This window comes from Octopus bimaculoides, chromosome 5, assembly GCF_046866305.1.
Source record: "Octopus bimaculoides isolate indiv1 chromosome 5, ASM4686630v1, whole genome shotgun sequence".
Lineage (NCBI taxonomy): Eukaryota > Metazoa > Mollusca > Cephalopoda > Octopoda > Octopodidae > Octopus > Octopus bimaculoides.
The window spans coordinates 51,417,826-51,438,037 of record NC_142932.1 but is presented as its reverse complement, the minus strand read 5'-3'; the positions used below and the strand labels follow the sequence as shown (position 1 = coordinate 51,438,037).

Genomic DNA, 20,212 nt, shown 5'->3' with positions numbered 1-20,212 from the left:
AATCTAAAAACATAGCATAAACAAACCTGGTTTGAGTCCATTAGTATCAGTATTGAAAACAGCTTTTCCCTTCTTGGGAGTGTTGAAATGCTTTGGGAAAACGTGTTCATCTGACAAAGGTGGTTTGATGTCTGATGCAGGAGGTTTGGGTAAAATTGGCTTTGGTAAAGATTTTGTGGTTGGTGTTTGTGGCTTTTGAACAAGGATAAGAGCATTTGAAGTAGGTGACATGATATACAGTGGTGGGGGGTTCAACACTAAGAGAGGAGTAGAAGAGACTGCTGTTGATGTTAAGGTTCCTGGAGTTGTGGTTTGGTTAGGTAGTGCTTGTGTAACAACAGTAGGATTTTGTAGATTGGATGTGGTCCCATTTATTATAACATGTGGCGATTGGGAAGAATAAACTTGACCGCCTTGTCCAACAAGTTCAGCAACAGGGGAATAAATCAGTGGGGATTTATTGGGATTTACCGTACATGGTACCGAAACTGAAGGCAGATTTTGCCCTTCAAGAGAATTTATCCAGTTTTGCCGCATATTGACAGTCTGCGCTTGGCTGGTAGCATTCATTATAATCTGTTCTTGTTCATCATCATTCAAAATAGTTTGACTTGGGCTGTCAGCATTCAGAATGGTTTGATTTGGGCTCCCAGCATTTATGTTCTGATGTGGGCTGCCAGCATTCACTATGGTCTGACCAGGGCTCCCAGGATTTATAATGGTCTGACTTGGGCTGCCAGCATTCACTAGGGTCCGACCTGGGCTGCCAGCATTCATTATAGTCTGACTTGGGCTGCCAGCATTCACTAGGGTCTGACTAGGGCTCCCAGCATTTATTATGTTCTGACGTGGGCTGCCAGCATTCATTATGTTCTGATGTGGGCTGCCAGCATTCATTATGTTCTGATGTGGGCTGCCAGCATTCATTATGGTCTGATGTGGGCTGCCAGCATTCATTATGGTCTGATGTGGGCTGCCAGCATTCATTATGGTCTGATGTGGGCTACCAGCATTCACTAGAGTCTGACCTGGGCTGCCAGCATTCATTATGGGCTGACCTGGACTCCCCACATTCACTATAGAGTGACCTGGGCTCCCAGCATTTGCTATAGTCTGAACTGGGCTTCCAGCATTCATTATGGCTTGACTTGGGATTCCAGCATTCATTATAACCTGATTCTGACTATTAGGATTCATCATAATACGACCTTGGTTACCAGCATTTATCATAGTCCCAGCTGTGTTACGAGTATTCATTACATTTTGATTTGGTCTACCAGTATTCATTTCAGCTAGTCCTTGACAAACAGAACTAACTCTGTTCACTCTTTGGCCACTACCACTTATGGGTTGTTGTTGGCCAGCACTTCCATTTATCATCTGTTCTTGGTCATAATTATGCAAGCCTTGCAACTGGTGGTCAGAACCCATTATCGTGGTACATTTGTCTAGGCCAATATTCATTACAGATTTCCTTTCACCACCAGAATTCCTTATAGATCTGATTTGGTTACTCTCATTCATTGCAATTTGCCCTTGGCTGCAGATATTGAGTAAGTTACCATCTATAAACTGCTGGCCCATATATGGAGGAGCATTTATGATGCTACATCCATTAGGTGTATCATTCTGCTTCAAAGAATTTAGCAAAACCTGTTCTTGAACGTTCTTATCCATTGAACTTGACCCACGGTTTTTCAGACCTGGCATTTGTTCATAAATGGCAGCCAGTCGATTTAAATTTTCTTGCTCAGTAATATTTACATTTAGACTTTCAGTCATCTCAAAGTTGGGACAATGCTGATCAAGAAGCTGAGGAACACACTGAGGAGGTGAAGCCTTATTATATTGATCCTCTATATTAAAAGTTTCTGGAATATTGTTAGGAGTGGATTCTTCGAAGCCATTCTTCAATGTTTCTTTAATGTTTTTTATATGAGAAATTTTAGAAGAACTAAAGTCCTCCTTACATATGGTGGGATACATATTTTTATTGTTATCTTCTTGTAAAATAGCCATCAAATCATCCAGTGTATTTTCTTGATTTAAAATGGCAAGATCACTCTGATTATCATTTTGATCAGGAGATCTTGAGCACTCTGAGAGTGTATATGGTGTACTTCGAGCACTGTCAGATTCATAATTTTCACCACTAACTGAAATTATTCCCCCATTTGTCACTGGAAAACTACTGCTGAGCCAAGGCTCATTCAATTCACAGGGTTTGCAAACAGGTCTTTGGTATTTATAGTATTGTACATCATGAGAATCATATGATCGTTTAGATTTATTCTCAGTAAACACATGATCTTGGGAAGAGGCAAAATAAGCTTCATGAGTCCTTGAAAGACTGACTGGTACACCATTAGTTGGACCTCTTTTCAAGCTTTCACCTTTGTTCAAATTGTCATCGGTTTCCTCATCTGATTCTGATTCTTCTCCTGCAGAAGCTAATTCAACTGATTTCATTGAGGGATCTGATATAGTAAGATTTGAAAAATTCCTTTCGAGAACATCAGACTCAGAACCAACAGTTAATGAGTTTGGGGCTTTATATTCTTTAGGTTGTTCCTCTTCTTCACTAACATTACCCTCCTCACCAGAAAGAAACTGCTGGTCTCTTTCTAATGTCCTTTCTTCTGGTAATTTCCTAATTTCAGTCTTAGTTTCTTCTTTTGTCAATTGCCCCATTTTTTTTGCTTTGTTTTGTTTTCAAAATAATCACGTTGAAGTTGGTATGTAATACTTGAAGGTGTTAACCAAATAAACTGCAATTAAAAAAGAAGGCAAAGATTAGAGATAACATGCAACTTAGGGACACTAAAAGAATACAATTTTTACTTAAAACATGACGCAATGTAACCAAAAAATTGTTACAAACAAATATACTAGCTAAAAAAAGGTTGAGATATGATTGCAACTTTCAAAACTGTGAAATACGACAAGAGGTACTTATCTTAATGCATAACTCATTTGTTAGTTAAGTAGTTAATTTACTTCTGAAATATTCTTCTCAACACAAAATTAAGCAATTGTCTAAGGAAGGACAATGCAATATAGTTCTAACTAAATATAATATATTCTAAGAAACAATCCAACAGTCTATTCATAACGAACAGTATTTTATTTACTCAAAACTGTTAATAAGAAGACAAGAACTAGCAACACAAACAACTGAACCAACTGAATAATATTATTGGAGAAAGAAAACTTCTATTTTATGCATTCATTACTATGAATTGCTTGAGGTATTTTTGCTTTCCTTTCACAATATTTACCCCATACTGCAATCATAAACCATCACAGCTACTGTCACTTCTCACTGATCTACTTTCACTAACATGGCAAGATTTTTATAATTTTTATAGTAATTAAGAGTGGTAAATATTTATTTAGCAATTGCCTACTTTACCACCACTATTTCTTCTTCCAGAACTATATCATTTAGGCAACAGAATACAATTTTAGGAATTCTACAAACTTCACTATTTAGTTACAGCCTGGTCATTCTACAAATGAATATAGCACACTGAAAGTTGATTTTATGTAGTTTCACAGCAATCTGGTTACATCATTTGAGTGTACACTTTACATCTTATATACTATACACAATTTTTACAATGTAACTGAGATTTTGGTGTCTCTTACAATCAACTATATTATTGTAATGTCCACTACATTCAGAATTATTAACAGTAGCTATATTTTCTACAGCCTTAAGTTTGCCTCTGAAGTATGAACTTGATTTATCAATGTCACAAAGGACTCAAGATAAATGATGAACAAGAAGTTTTGAGATTCAATACCTAAGTGGGATTCCTACCCATTATTAAGCCTCAAAAATGTGAAGTCATTTCCAAGTTTTTATCTCTCTCTCTCTCTGATGAAGAGACAGCCCTTGAAACCTCAGATTCCTCTTCTCTTTACAGCATACAAACTTAGCCAAATTCACAAACTTCACTATAATTCAGATTAATATAGACCACAAGCAACACAGTAATATCAAGTGTCCTTTGTTTCCACACTTCTTTGATGGCCATTAAGAAATATTAACTTCTTGAGAAACAAGTTAGGGGTTGGTGAAAGGAAAGGCATACAGCCGTAGGAAATCAGCCTCAATGAAGTCCATCAGATCTGTGCAGGCATGGACAAGAACATTAAAATGATGATGATATATTATGCACAATATATATATACATACAAATATACAGACATAGCATATACACACATTCAAAATATCTATACTTGGGTTTCTAGAACTTGATTTTGTGAGGATAAATCCAAGACCTTACTATCAATTGATTTCTATATCAAGCACTTCAAATCAATTTTTGACCTTGATTGTACTGATTGCATATTTTTTCATTATTCATACAGATTGCCAGATGTTATGTTTATTGGCACACAGGCAAAGGCCAACTTGAATAACCACAATGTACTCCTGAAAAACTGCTACAAGCTTCTCAGTTTCCACTCTCAGTTTTTGAATAAGTAATCAACTTGAGCTTTTTGGGCCATTTTGGCAAATGTGTGTCCACAATTTAACATCATTTTCTAAAAGATAATATTTAAGCATGATAGTCCATTTTCTGAAAGAAATTCCTGAAAATGTTCAAATGGTGGTGTTTTAGTGGATTTTTGAAATTTGTGATTTCCATTACAGCCAATTTATACTCTATATCTTGTCCTTTGATACTTTGATATTTGTCAAGTGAATGAGAATTTCCAAGACATATGTACAACTTTTTTGTTGCAGATATTAGTCTGACTATAGCAGGAGATCTCAGCTGTACAAAGATTGCTATTGAAAGTAACAATTATCTTCTCAGGAAAATCTTTTCAAACTTATTTAAAGACTTAGATGCTTGTAGTTTAAGAAGTATACCTACTCCACTAATTGATACAACAATAGTTTTTTCATGCAGAGGTACACAGAAGATTCTAAGCATTACCAATATCATGATATTTGAGATCTAACTCATCATGAAGGAATCAATGTTCTTGAATACATATGACATTAATGTTGGAGGCAACTGCTCTCGCTGCTAACTCAGGAAGCTGATTGAATGCATTCATAATGTAAACATTAACCTTTTAACATCCGGATTACTATGTCAATTGTAATGCTTATTTATTCACATTGCTTTGAACTAATCATGCATTATTATCTTGTAGCTTTGAGATATTGATGATTCGATTGTTTATTTTTAGACTGGCATAGTATGATAGATGTGAGAGGCTGGATCTGGCTGGTTTGAACATAAAACAGGAAGAATATTTTGGCCAGACTTGGCCGGTTTAAATGGTAAAGGGGTAAGTGATGAAAATATCAGGGGACATATACATTTTAGTAGTTTTAGATTTGTTTGAATGTTTTTGCTCAGTAGTTTGCTTTTTTAACAATGTAGTAGATGCTGAAACCACAACAGAATGCTCTCCTTGATTGATCATGTGACAACACAGGATAAACATCTACATGTTGATAACGTTATACAAAAAGACATCTATAATTACCAGTTCTATAGATGTTAGCAGTGGTTCAGCTTCAGAGTTAGGTGATCCTGTCAATGTTGTTGCTATGATTCCATTTTTCAATAATCTTATTTTGTCATTGCTTAATTCTTCCACTGAAGCTATACATCCTGCCGGTTGCTTCCCAAGGTTTCTAATAGTCATTCTCATTTAGTATAATCACTTATTTCAAACATGCCCGGTGTCATTAGAATTGCTAGGAGTAAAAATCCTGCTGATATAGTTATTTCAATCTTATGAATACGCAAACCCCACCACCATGACTTATAACTGTGATTTTCAGCAGTGGAGGCTGTGACTTCAAGTCTGAACAAAGATGTGGACTGCACAAACCATCATGAAAGTAGCCAACCAAAGAGAATAGTAACTCTGAATAAATACTTGCATGAGGGTGGGTAGACTTAGCCTCCATAAGCCATAGTGAGGGCAACTCATTTAAGAGAGTAGTAACTTTGAATAAAAATTAACACAGAGGAAACTTAAGTGCTGCAGACAAACTGATCAAACACAACCAATCAATGTTGTGAAGTACCAGCAGAAGGAAGATACCAGCTAGTAAAATGAGGCTGAAGTTAGATTTTTGTTTAGAGTTGGAGAAGTTGGAAATTCGTACAGTTTTGAAATATGAGTTCTTTCTTGGGAATACAGAATTACAGACAGCTCGGAATATTAATGGAGCATTTCATTCTAATGTTATTACACAGCAGACAGTATCAAATTGGTTTGCAAAATTTCGTTCTGGTAACTTTGACCTCACAAATGAGCAACACGGTTGACCAGAAACAAAAGTGGATAATGACAAACTGAAAACCACCGTTGAGTCAGATCCATCTCAAAGTATCCATGAATTATCGTTGTTTTCTGGTGTTAGCAAGCAAACAATATTGACACACCTAGTTCAAATCAGTAAAGTGAAAAAGGTGGATAAGTGGGTTCCACATGAACTCAATGAAAATCAGAAACAGCAACGTTTAGAAGCCTGCATTACACTACTTTCTTGTCACAATAATGAATCATTTTTTAATCGAATTGTATCATGTGATGAGAAATAAATCCAATACAACAAGCATAAATGTTCAGCACAATGATTGGACAAAGACGAGCCACTAAAACATACCAAAAAGCAAAATTCATCAAAAGAAGCTGATGGTGTGTGTTTGGTGGTCTGGCGCAGGTGTGATCCATTATGATTTCATTAAACCGGGGTCATCAATCACAGCCCAAGTATACTGCAGCCAAATGATGCAGAAACTTACAAAAAAACTGCCTAGATTAGTCAACAGATCCACTCTTATTTTATTGCAAGATAACATCAGACCACATATCACAAAAATGACATTGGCGTAACTACAGTAGTTGGAGTTGGAAGTTCTCCATCATCCATCATACTCACCTTGTCTTGCACCCACTGACTACCACTTCTTCCAGAATTTGGATAACTTTGATAGGAAAAAAATTTAATTCCAACAATGCTGTAAAACAGGCCTTCCAAGATTTTATTGACTCTAGATTGCCAGGCTTTTACAGTTCCGGACTGGACAAGATACCACTGAAATGGCAAAAGTGTATTGACAATATGGGTGCATACTTTGATGAATAAAACTATTCCTTGTATTTATAAAACATTAGTAAACTTTTTTTTCTTTTCTACAAATTTTATACTTGACAACCTACCTGTAATGCTAGAGCAGAGGTGTATAGATGTATGCAAGAGGTGGAATATAGGGAGCCTCAACCAAACTCCTAACAAGCAAAGAACACCAGTACAAATTCTTTGGTGTAGTAATAATACTGGTTTAGGTAGAGTAGGCATACATGTGAAAGAAAAATAAATAGTAACATGAGTGAAGTAGTCGGAACATGTTAACAGAATAGTTAAGCTTATACTACTTGTGGATAAAGCAACAGCAACAGCAATCATTTGTACACCACAGTTCAGGCAGACAGATAAGCAAAAAGTCCTCTTGTGAACAATCTCAATAACAAATGACAGCAGCTTCGTTAACTTGACTGGTGATTTGAATGGACAACTTGGATAGCACCATGAGGGGCACCCCAGAGTACATGGTGGCTATGGATATGGTTCAAGAAATGAAGAAGGATCAAGGTTTTTAGAGTTCTATGAAGCAAATGGGTCAACATTTGTCTACATGAATTTCGACTAACTAATCAGCTACTTGAACATTAGATAGACAGACAAGTCTTTCTCTGATGAAAAATGTGTCATTCAACACAGGCTAGTGACCTTAGAATGAATGCTATATAACTGAAAGATAAAAAAAGACTATCAAGAGATGGTGTGGAATGTAAAAGAACATTCCACTAAATATTTTCAAGATGATAAATATTATGAGGACAAAATAGAGATCTCTATCATAAAGAACCGGAAATCTGTAGGAGACAAACACCAGAAGTAACAAACTAGATCTGTGGCTTGCAGTCAATACAGTTGACTATTCCCTCTCCCCATACCATCAAATTTTAGGCTTCAACTGTGTTAGGTATATCATTATTAATGGAGTGCTGAACTAAATGCCTTAATGTGTGTAAGTGTTTAGAGTCATGTCTCTTTACATTCTGCGTTTAAATTTCACCAAAGTCAGCTTTGCCTTTCGTCTTTCAGGATCAGCAAAACAAAGTACTAGTAAGGTATTGAGGGAAAGTGGTTGACGTAACTGACTTACCCACTTCTTGCCCCTAAATTTGTAGCCTCTTTCCTATGTTAGTAACAACTATTATCAGTAGTAGTAGTTGTCGTAGGAAGGGCAGTGGAATGATTAAACTTTACAGCACTTAGTTTAAGTCTCTTTAAATTGTGAGTTCAAACACTGCCTAGGTTGACATTGCCTTTCATCTTTTGGGGCCAATGAAATAGAACAGCAAATGCTGGGGTCGATATATTCAACTACACCATTCTCCCACTGATCTGTAGCCTTGTGCCACTATCATAAATCATGATTATTATTATTAAAATGGCAAGCTGACAGAATCATTAGCACACCAGACAAAATGCTGAGTAGCATTTTGTTTGTCTTCATGTTCTCAGTAAAGTAGTGGGGTCAATGGACTCGACTAGCCCCCTTCCCTAAAATTCATTCCATGCCCTGTGCCTATAGTAGAATGGATTATCTCCTAATATAATGATCGTAGTGTTTTTTATATTTGTATGTGTTGATCATTACCAGCATCGCCTTACTGGCACGTGAAAAGACATTTGAACAAGGCCATTGCCAGTGCCGCTAGGCTGGCTCCTGTGCAGGTGGCCTGTAAAATACACCATTTTGAGTGTGGCCATTGCCAGTACCACCTAACTGGCCTTCGTGCTGATGGCACGTAAAAGCACCCACTACACTCTCGGAGTGGTTGGCGTTAGGAAGGACATCCAGCTGTAAAAATTCTGCCAAATCAGATTGGAGCCTGGTGTAACCATCTGGTTCACCAGACCTCAGTCAAATCGTCCAACCCATGCTAGCATGGAAAGCAGACGTTAAACGATGATGATGATGATATATATATATATATATATATATATATATTATGCCCAAAAACACAGGAGTGAGTAGTATAAGTGAAGGGAGAGAAGAGAAAATAGTAATTCAGTGAAGGAGAAGTAGTGAGAGTAAAAGCCTTGACTGAGAGGGAGTGAGAGAAAGCAACAGCAATGAGAGAGTGGAAGTGGCAAAGAGCACATCGTGCATCTTCTACTATAATAATACTCTTGTGTTTTTCTCCATCACAACATATGAATGAGAAGGGATAATAGAAGAATAATAAACGAAGGGGTGAAAAAAATCAGTGTTTCAACTCGGTGTGAGTACATGTATGTGTGTGCATGTACAAGGGAAGTATGTGAATGTATGTGAACATTGACAGGTGTATTAATTTGATTTACCATCCTACTATAATAATACCCATGTATTTCTCCGTCACAACATATGAATGAGAAAGGGAGGGGTAATAGATGAATAAGGAAGGAAGGAAGAAGTGATGCCAAACTTGGTAGTGGGATAATGGAAGTTCTACAGTGAAAAAAAAAATCAAACAGCATTTCAACTCTGCATGAGTATATGTGTGTGTATGTAAAAGTGAGTCATGTGAATGTTTGTGTGTGTGTGTGTGTGTGTGTGTGTGCAATGGAAGTGGGACAGTGAACATTCAATGCTGAAAAGATAAATCAAACAGTGTTTCAGTTCTGTGTGAGTATACGTATGCATGTGCATGTACAAGTGAAGTATGTGGAAGTTTGTATCTATGATTATTATGTACCTTATTTATATATAAAATACTACAATTAGCTGTCATTTTTGACGGCACAGAGCCAGCTAGTTATTATCTATAATACATTAAAAGTCAGTCTGAATCTTGCTTGCTTGCAATGTTACCCAGCCAAACTGGTGCATAAAGGGATATTTACAATGAATTAAGTTTACCTTGAAATGTTAATACAAATGGAATAAAACAAGTTTTGGGTAAATCGGACAAGTAGTTTTATAGATATTAGAAGTTTTGGGGTATAAATACCCAAAACGGTGCATAATGGGAAAATATTCTGAAAATAATCTTCATCCTGAAAGGGAAGAAACTCTTGCCTTTCTATAAGACAGTGATTTGACAATGAAAAAATAAATTTTTTATAGTAAATGTTTCTATTTTTGCTTTTGTTAAACAATAATTTTATTATTTAGAAATATTTTTAAGTGAATGTGATTTCAAGAATTTAAGCTGTTTGTACAGTATTTATATTTTAGACGTCTTTAAACAGACAATATTTTAATGTTTTGTTTTTTTAATTATTTTCAAGTGAATACCATTACAAAACTTTCTTTTGGCATATTTAAAAAATATTTTAAAGTGAAAATGACTTTCAAAATACAGCAAATATTTCATAAAAGACTTGTTCGTAACCTCAGTGTGAAATGATTTTTTTTCATTGGATTTTCTTGAGTGTACTCAACATATCTCACCTCCAAAGATTTGGCTGCTATTTCTAGCATGTCCTGCTACCACGTAACAGCCGTTTGCGATAAAGGACCCAAAATACCTGTTACATGGTAGCAGGGCATGCCAGAAATAGTAGCCAAATCTTTTTTTTTCTGCAGAAAGGAGCCATTTATGTGTGATTTTGATGTCATATTCATTGAAAGCATGCAAAATAACCTGGAAAAGAAAAAACCACGAAACAAAACTCCGTTGCTGGGAAACTCAGAGTTTTCTGGTGACTGAACAGGTCACGGGTAGCCTAGTTATAATATATATACATACATAAATACTTATGCATACATACCTATGCATACATATATACACACACACATATACACATACACACAAATATACACATGCATACACCCTCTCCACACACACATATACATATATCATTATATTAGTGTCCAATTCTTCAAGCTTGCATGCTTCAGGTAGAATTTGTTGCCATAAACTTTCTACAACTGGACACCCTCCAAGACACTTGCCTATTACCAAATATAGCAATATTTACCAATGGCCAGACATGCTTTTGAACATGTTAATTTATAAATATATCCATATATTTAAGTACATACATAGAATGGGTAAGTTTGCTTCTCAACCACATGGTTCTGGGTTCAGTCCTGCATGGCACCTTAGGCAAGTCTCTTCTACTAAAGCCTCAGGCCAACAAAAGCCTTGTGAGCAGATTTGGTAGACAGAAACTGAAAGAAGCCCATCATGTGTGTGTGTGTGTCTTTGTCCACACTATGACCAGCACCACTTAACAACCAGTGTTTGTTTGTTTATGACTCTATAACCGTGTGATTCAGCAAAAGTGATCGATAGAATAAGCACCGGGCTTAAAAACAAAAGCACTGGGGTCAATTCATTTGACTATAAATTCTTCAAGACAGTGCCCCAGCATGGTTGGAGTCTAATGGTTGAAACAAGTAAAAGATAAAAGATAAGATGTGTGTGTATGTGTGTGTGTGTTTGTAACCCACCATTGCTTGTCAACCCGTGTTGGTGTGCTCAAATACCCATAACCTCATAGTTTAGCAGAAGGAACAGACACATTAAGTACCAAGCTTAAAAAAAGAAAATTAGCACTGGGGTCAATCCATTCACCTAAAAGTTATTCAAAGTAGGGCTCAAGCATGGCTCATGACTGAAACAAGTAAAACATGAAAGATACATACACACACACTTCATGTCTGTAGCTCCAATGAAGCTATAGGGTGTTAATCAAGTACTCAACTATGAGTGCATTGCACCTTATAGCAGAAACAGCTGTAAGCTAATGAAGTTCATAACATCCCAATTTCGTATTACCACTCTGTGTTTGACTGATGCTCCATATACCATGTTATTAGCATTACAATGCCTAGGGAAAATATTAAAATACATATATATATATATATATATATATATATATATATATATATATATATATATATATATATATGACAATGTGTGTGTGTGTGTGTGACTGACTATTACATTAATCCCACATAAAATCAATATTTTTCATACGATTTCGTTCACGCTTGGCAAATACATCACTTATATTCCACAGATGGTTCTACACTCTTTCGACTTTTCACTTATGGAGTAAAGGAGCTTCTGGTGTCAGAAGGTCAGAAAAACCTTATACAATTACTATTGTGGACAAAAGAGGTAACTCTATGTGAAGTAACAGTCAGAAATTGATTGTCTCCCTTACACCGGAAGATGTGTGTGTGTGTGTGTGTGTGGCCAACCGACTGTAACTCTTTGCATATTAAGCACTTCCTTCTTCACACAGCCATGCAATTTAAATCAACTTTTAATTATATTTTTCAATCGCTTCTGAAATTAATCCATATTATATTCTCAGTGATACAACTTTTACAATGTCCATTCACTGCAAACCGCCAGTATTTGCACGTTAGCACTTCCTTCATATAACTATACCAAGTTGTGACAGTTATACAGTTTTTACAATGTCCATTCACTGCAAACCACCAATATTTGTGCGTTAGCACTTCCGTCACATAACCATCTTCAGGTAGCCATGCAATTTCAATCGACTTTGAATTATTTTTTTTAAAGTCTTCAAATTTTGCTTTTCTTTTTCATACATGACTTTCATTGAAAAAAAAGCTTCAATGAAGTTGTGCCAGGCATTACGAGAGAAATAAGAACATGATACGAAATGCTTCAAACTATAGGATCCCTAATGCCTACTGCAATTGCAATCTCATTTCATGGACTTTCATTTATTGCTAAGTGCCAAATCTGTGTTCAAAAAAATTTATTACCTAAGTTTCTTAATGCCATATCATAAACTGCAAATGAAAATGGTAATTATACATTTTACGCTTATCAACTTGAAATGACTTCTAACTGCGGGCTAATTCAACTTAAACCGCCCAAAAGTATAAATATATAAATACACACACACACACACATCATCATCATCTTCACCACTACCACCATTAACATTTCCACATCCACTTTTCCTAGTTTACATGGTTCAGATGGAATTCACTGAAAGAGATTCCATAAGGCTGGATGCCTGAAATGTTACCAACCGAAATCTGTTTCCAAGTAATATAATTATCCTCCATGGACAGTCATGTTTTCATGTAAGACATATAGATATCTATACATGCATATATATATATACACAAATATAGACATGCACACATAAATATGTATACATACATATATATAAGTATATAGCAAAACTGTCTGACAAACGGGAACATGACACTCTGAGTAACAGCTTTTGTCATATTTCTCCTGCTTTTAAATAAAGCATATTACTCTACCTCTGGTATTTGAGTACTCTTTTTTCCACCTTGTTTCACATTTATGTGCTTACTCTGGTATAAGCGTATGTAGCAATGTGTGTATAGATATGCGTTTGTGTGTGTACGCATATATATCTATGTATACCTATGAATATATCTACGAATACATATATCTACATGTATATATGCATATATATCTAGATATATGTGTATAAATGTATAATAATATTAGGGACAAAATCCAAAATTACAGGTAAAAACTCAATTAAAATCAATTTATAAAAAATCAAAATTAAATTGAGCTTTATAGATAAATATATATTTTCCCTAAAACTATATATTTTGTATAAACGTATATATAGTTTATGTGTATATATCCTATAAAAGGTAGCACAGAGGGATGAAAAAAAAAATTTATAAGAAAAAAACTAAACAAGCATAAACACAGCCAGCCCTTCATCAGTTAACAATCAAATATCATAATTTCAACACTTTCCAACAATCTGGCAATGAATCAATATAAGCTGCTATGAAACAGATGAACAGACATGACACATGAAAACAGAACAATGTTGACACAAGAATAGTAACATAAAACAAGATCTGCAGACCAACTGGTGTGAAAGCATGTCCATCTGTTTCAAATATTGTTGCTGCTAATTTGCATGATGGGTTGTATCAGGTAATGTTTCTGCATGTTATATTTTAGGTTATAGGTGAAGTACTAATGTGTGTTAATTTTCTCATAAATTCTAGCTAAAACATCCAGGAATTTGGTGCAAGGAAGGTTGGAATCCAAAATATAAACCTTTGTTTATGTAATTTTTTGTTTTATATATAAAAACAAAATCCAAATGAATTTGGTCTCTGATTTAGGCACAACTCCAGCTATTTTTGAGGGCAACAGTGTTGATATCATCAACCCCAGTACTTGACTGGTACTTAATTTTGCTAAGCAAAGGGATTGAAAGTACTACTAACCTCAAAGAGATTTGAACTCAGAATGTAAAGAGCTGGAATACAAAATATTTTTTCTGATGCTCCAAGAATTCTGACAGCATGCATGGATTAAAACTTGCATTAAAGAACATACTTTAAACTTTGAAACTGATGACAGCATAGACCAAACAGTAAAATGTCGTTTTCCTTGCCCTGTAAAACTTCCTTAGTTAAAACATGCCCTAACATTCATTCAGTAAAACTTTCTTATACAAAATCTTATCAGCAAAATGATTCTCATTTTTGTCTAAAACTCACTTTTTGAAAACACACACTAATATATTCACAGGAAAACTCGTATGAAAACTATAATTTTGTATCATTATTTTCATACATATAGAAATATTTACCTTCTTTGTTAAAAAAATAAACACGTTTTATTCAAATATATATATACATAAATTTTTTGTAATTTTCAATTCATTACTTTTCTAAAAACACACATTGTTCAGCTTTATAGATGAATAATGAAAGAAAATGTCCTACTTTATGTTTGAGCTTTATTTCTGCTTGTACCACACCTAACTATATGTATATCTATATCTATATATATATATATATATATATATATATATAAACACATACACACAGACATGCAAGTGTGTGTGTGTGTGTGCACGCATCACTCGTTATTCATTTTTTTCAAGAAAGAAATCTCTTATTTCACATTCATTTGAAGGCATGGAGCATGTGGGTCATTTGTTGACAGGATGAACATCAACCACACCAATTGCAACAAATGACTTTCATAGATCCAAATGTAAACTAACACAGTCATGCACCTGATCTTCTTTAGAGTGACCAGTCTTCTAAGCATGTCAGAGGACTATACTTCACTCTCAAGTCATGTTTCTGACATAGGAAAGGAATTTTGCCATAGAAACTAACACATTACATAGTGTAAGGTGTAACACCTCATTTTTCTTGCACTAGTGAAGTTGCTTTATAGCCTGCATGACAAAAGAAACCTCACTACTCTAAGTAACCTTTGTTCTTCTAGGGTAAAAAAGACTAAGAGAATAAATAGTAGAGTATGACTGTAGAACATGAATTTGGGAGGGAGGGGAAAGAAGAGCAAGAGTATTTATGACAGGGAAGTGAACCAAAAAGGCAAGAGAAATAGAAGGGATATGGTAATGGAGAAGAGAAACTAATGGAAGCTTTATAGTTACTAAGAGAGAGAGGGAGAGAGAGAGAGAGAGAAAGAAAGCAAGTGGTGGATAGTCATAGGAATAGTCAATGGTAAAATACAATGAGATGTCAACAAATGAACTGGAGGAGTTGTAGCAGTAAAGGAGAGTAATTTTAACTGATAAGAGAGAGCATAAGTGATGAATAGTCAGAGCTGGGCAATTATATGAGAATGATGGCTGTGAGTAAGTGGTGACTTAGGAGTGAAGGGTAGTACAGGAGGATAAACGAAAGAGTGTATGAAGTATCAAAATCTGTTGCAATCCCTCATTACTCAAGTAACATGATGGGAGGGAGAGAGGAGAGGTACAAATGATGATGGTGAGAGAATTAAGTATAGATAGATCTAATGATATGCCTCATTTTATAGATGACAATGAACAATGAAGAGGAGAAAGGCAAAGTGACAGATGGGATAGAATAAACATTAGAGGCAGCAAATGGAAATTAAGCAAGTTCAAAAGAGGCAAAAGCATAGACGCAGATATTATACATACTATACGTTCCAGTCCCACCATCCCCCCATTTCAACATATGTTTTGCCATTCTTGCACAAGTGATTGGTACTTTTCAAGTTCTACATAACATCAACCATCATAATTCTTTGTCATTTACACGAGGTGCAACAATGAGATCCATCTTTACCAATTTAAACTAAGTGTTCCTCAGTCTTCCTCTTCTACAGACCCCACCCACTTTCAGTGTTTAGACTAATCCATGCACATCATACATTCCAATCAGCACAGTACTCTTGCACACTGATTCCTCTTATATCCATTTATTCTCTCAACACATTAGTACTCCACAGTTCATTGTACACTATTGTACAGCTAGCATAGCAGGCTCACTTTATCATTTTCCAGTCTTTGCAAATCCTAAACTTCATAGATGAGCATCATACAATTTGCTTTGCACTCCAAAGAATCTTCTTTTAACTTTTTAAACCCGTCTTTGCTCTAGCAAGTCAGAATATCCTCCTTCGTTGCTAATTAGGTCACTTATTGACAACTTGGAAGACATGTGAACATTTGAAAGAATCTGTTTCCTATACTCCAGTGGATTAGAAGCTTTCTTCCCTGCTCATATGAAGTTTATTTTCCTGATTAGCCAGCCTTTGATCTTAAAACATTTCTTGTGCATTCAGATGATTTCAAAATGATTTCATAGTATGTCTATAATATTACACACATACAAACACATATATAAAATTCATCTATTATATTCTTTATTTATTTCAACCTTCTTGACTGGCAATGCGGGAGTGCTACCATTAATTCTCCTTTATTTCTAGTTCTCCCTCTGTGGTTGATCTTTAGTGCACAACTCTCCCACTTTTATTTTTCTTATTTACTGCAGTGACATCAGTTCATTCATCAAGGATCTCCAACAAAAGTTGTTCCAGCAAAACCATTAAGTTTTTTGTGGGAAGGGGACAGGATGTTGAAGAGTAGTAGGCATCTGAACTCTGCAGCATTGTGTACCAACTTTATATGGAGAAGATGAGATTGCTGGCATTCTGCATTTACGTTCAGTTCAGGGACTGGAATTGCTCTCAGTCCAAAAGTTTGGCACTACACTCTCCAAGATTTTCCATTATGTGTGTATGTGTGTGTGTGTAACCTCAAAAATACTGGTATTGACAGTTGGAGTCATTAGGCTGTAGCTGGCATAGTACAAAAGGAGCTTTTATATGCATATTCAAAATATATCTCATAAGCAAACTTAAAGGATATATATATATAATAATAATATAAGGGATAAAAATCCAAATTTACAAGTAAAAACTCAGTTAAATTCAATTTATTAAAAATTAAAATTAAATTAAGTTTCACAGTATAAAATATATAAATATATAGTTTTAGAGAAAAGAACCAAAGTTCATGAACTAATCCATGAAAATCCAGTCACGTATAGAAAAATTAATAAGTAAAAACATGATAAATAAGTATAATATAATACAAAGTAAATATCATAAGATATATATATATATATATATATTGCGAAACTGAGTAATACCATCTGGTTGATAAATGATGAAGAATTAGGGATCTTCTGTCTCAGTCCCCCATCCAGTACATGTTATGCATTTTTCACCTGTCGTTTATTTGCAATACATTTTTCATTTATATATATATATAAATTTATATATATAAATATAGTTGAACTCGAAACAGATGAAATTATAAATAATAAATACAATCTCGTCAGTAAAAAAAAATTTCTAAAATGGACAGAGGAATCAAAGGATTACTTTGGTCCAATGGTAGAACGTCTGTTATATTTACAGAAGACATAGGTTAGCGTACAACGAGCAATCTCGAACTATTTCTATCCAAACGTTTCTAACTCAATATTTACACCCTATTTACACCTTAATCAACTTCGAGTTAAACTGTTAAAATCGAATTATTTCATGTTCTTTTGCAATTTCTAAATTTTTGACGTACACGGTACATATTTGATACAAACGTTAACAATGGTTTCATGCCGAAAGAATTTCCACAATCTTCAAATGATCCACTTAAAATGGCTAGTAAACGACAAGTCGATCGCTTGAGATTGTGGAAATTCTTTCCAATTGAAATTATTGGTAGTGTTGTTAATCCACTGATAAGTATGAATATATATATACATATATATATATCAGTTCATTCAGTTTCTAGTAACTCATTTGATGAAATGATTAATTTTGTAGTTTCTTATCCTTCCCACAGACACTGCAAAGACCCTAAAGCGAACACGAGTGGAGCAATGGCCGCTATTTATGACATACATACATAATGATAATATATATTTGATGTATGTTTGTTCGTAAATATCAAATAAATACATTGTGATATAACATGAAGAATATGTGTGTCTGTACATACATATTATCCCAAGTGTACAGAATTCTATATATCCATTACAGCCGATCTTACCATTGGGTTCGTGATTGGTAAGATCGGCCGTTATCGATATATAATACTGTACACTTAGGATAATATATCCACTCTATTGACAGATACGAGTTCATTTTTTCCTGACTTATGGACTCTTAGACGACTTACACATATATAGGCGGAGGTAAAACACGTGCATACACATACTTGTGCGCTCCAATATGACTGCAACCACATGTCCTCGGCTTTCTTCCAATGCCCTCGGGCCCAACAAAGAGTTTGACCAAAGTACACACCCATCCCTATAAGGCGGACACCCAACAAAATAAACTGTCTCCCACCACCCCAACATATACCCCTTCACACACAGAGACACACCGCACGCTAACATAAACCGCCACCCACGACTTTATCCTTTACAGGAAGAAAACAGACCAACGAACAGCCATTTATACCTACAAGCCCAGAAAAAATTATGCATGACACCACTACACACCATCCCCACAGGAGAACCACACTTAATGCACACTGCCCCTACAAACGCTTTAAGACAACTCTTACCGGCTTCACAGAAAACCCAACCAGGGGGCATAACTCATAACCTAACCCCACCGGCCCTTTTTCGTTTCACCATCCTTTTTCACAGCAGCCACTGACTGATTGTGATAATCTACCTCCGACAATTATTGTTACCTAACACTCCATTGTATTCCTTGCGCGAAACCGATTGGTAATATCAGTCGTAATGGATATATGATACTATATATATTTCTGATAATATACCCACTCTATTGACAGATATACGAGACGAGTGCATCTTTTCCCTGCTTTATGGTCTCTTAAATGACTCATGCACGTGTAATTCGTCTAACAGTGGGTATATTATCCGAAATGTATAGTATTTATATATCCACCACGGCTAACTCTGATGACCGTAAGGTTCTATCGGATTGTTACCTAACACTCTATTGTAAACCTCGCGCGAAACCGATTGATAAGATCAGCCGTGATGGATATATAACACTATATACTTCGGATTTTATATATATATATAATTCTCCATATCGTTATATTACGTATATATTTAAGGTAATCTTCAAGTTTAGGGGGATAAAAAAAATAAATAAAAATATTCAAGGGAAGTAACTGAACGTCTTACCAGTATTCTCCGTACATCTCTGTTTATAAATAAATCACACACGTGATTTGATTGACGTTAGGGTTAGGGTGTGATTTATTTATAAACAGCTAGAAGAAAACGGATAATACTGGTAAGTCGTTCAGTTATTTCCCTTGAATATTTTTATTTATTTTTTTATCCCCCTAAACTTGAAGATTACCTATATTTAATATATACGAACAAACATACATCAAATATATATACTTATTTTCACATATATTATCATTATTACATGTGTACCCCAACCGTCAATAATAACGGAGATGCTGAAAAATGTACATGCTAATGAGAGTATGAGGATGTAAATATAAATGCCAAAATGATAGGAAAACAAGGAAATCATATTTATCATTCCCCAAATACTATACAGGTTTGATTACACGAGAGATAGAAAGAGAGGGAGAAGTTTGAGCAATCATTTATACTCCCGCTTACATTTGCACTCACACATACATAACTTAATAAAGTATAAAAATGTTCGTTTTCTTAGTAGCCAAAAAGGAAACTGACGAATTACATCTAAAAATAAATATATAAATAAAAAAAATGTCCTAAGTAATGATTCGTTGTATTTTCTATTTCGAAGGAAAGAAAAACGATTTAGTTTTGCTAATGATATGTAGGCGTTGACTTAGCTGTTACGTCCTGCTTGTTATTTTACTGCAGTG

The 20,212-nt window shown here is 35.1% G+C and overlaps 1 protein-coding gene across 3 annotated transcripts in view; it reads right to left on the bottom strand.

The window, feature by feature from the left end:
- The window catches only part of LOC106877231 (uncharacterized), a 32,637-nt gene that overhangs the window by 11,013 nt on the left and 1,412 nt on the right, over window positions 1-20,212 (bottom strand). Inside the window, exons 1-3 of one of the 3 annotated variants that reach the window (XM_089352255.1) lie at window positions 7,207-7,318; window positions 6,926-7,081; window positions 27-2,768 (exon numbers count right to left, since the gene is read on the bottom strand). In XM_089352255.1, the coding sequence (XP_089208381.1) occupies window positions 27-2,691 (2,665 nt within the window). In that variant the 5' untranslated portion in view covers window positions 2,692-2,768; window positions 6,926-7,081; window positions 7,207-7,318. Of the gene's footprint in view, window positions 1-26; window positions 2,769-6,925; window positions 7,082-7,206; window positions 7,319-20,212 lie in introns of those variants that run through there. The other 2 variants (XM_052967799.2, XM_014926091.3) reach the window with 2 other exon arrangements.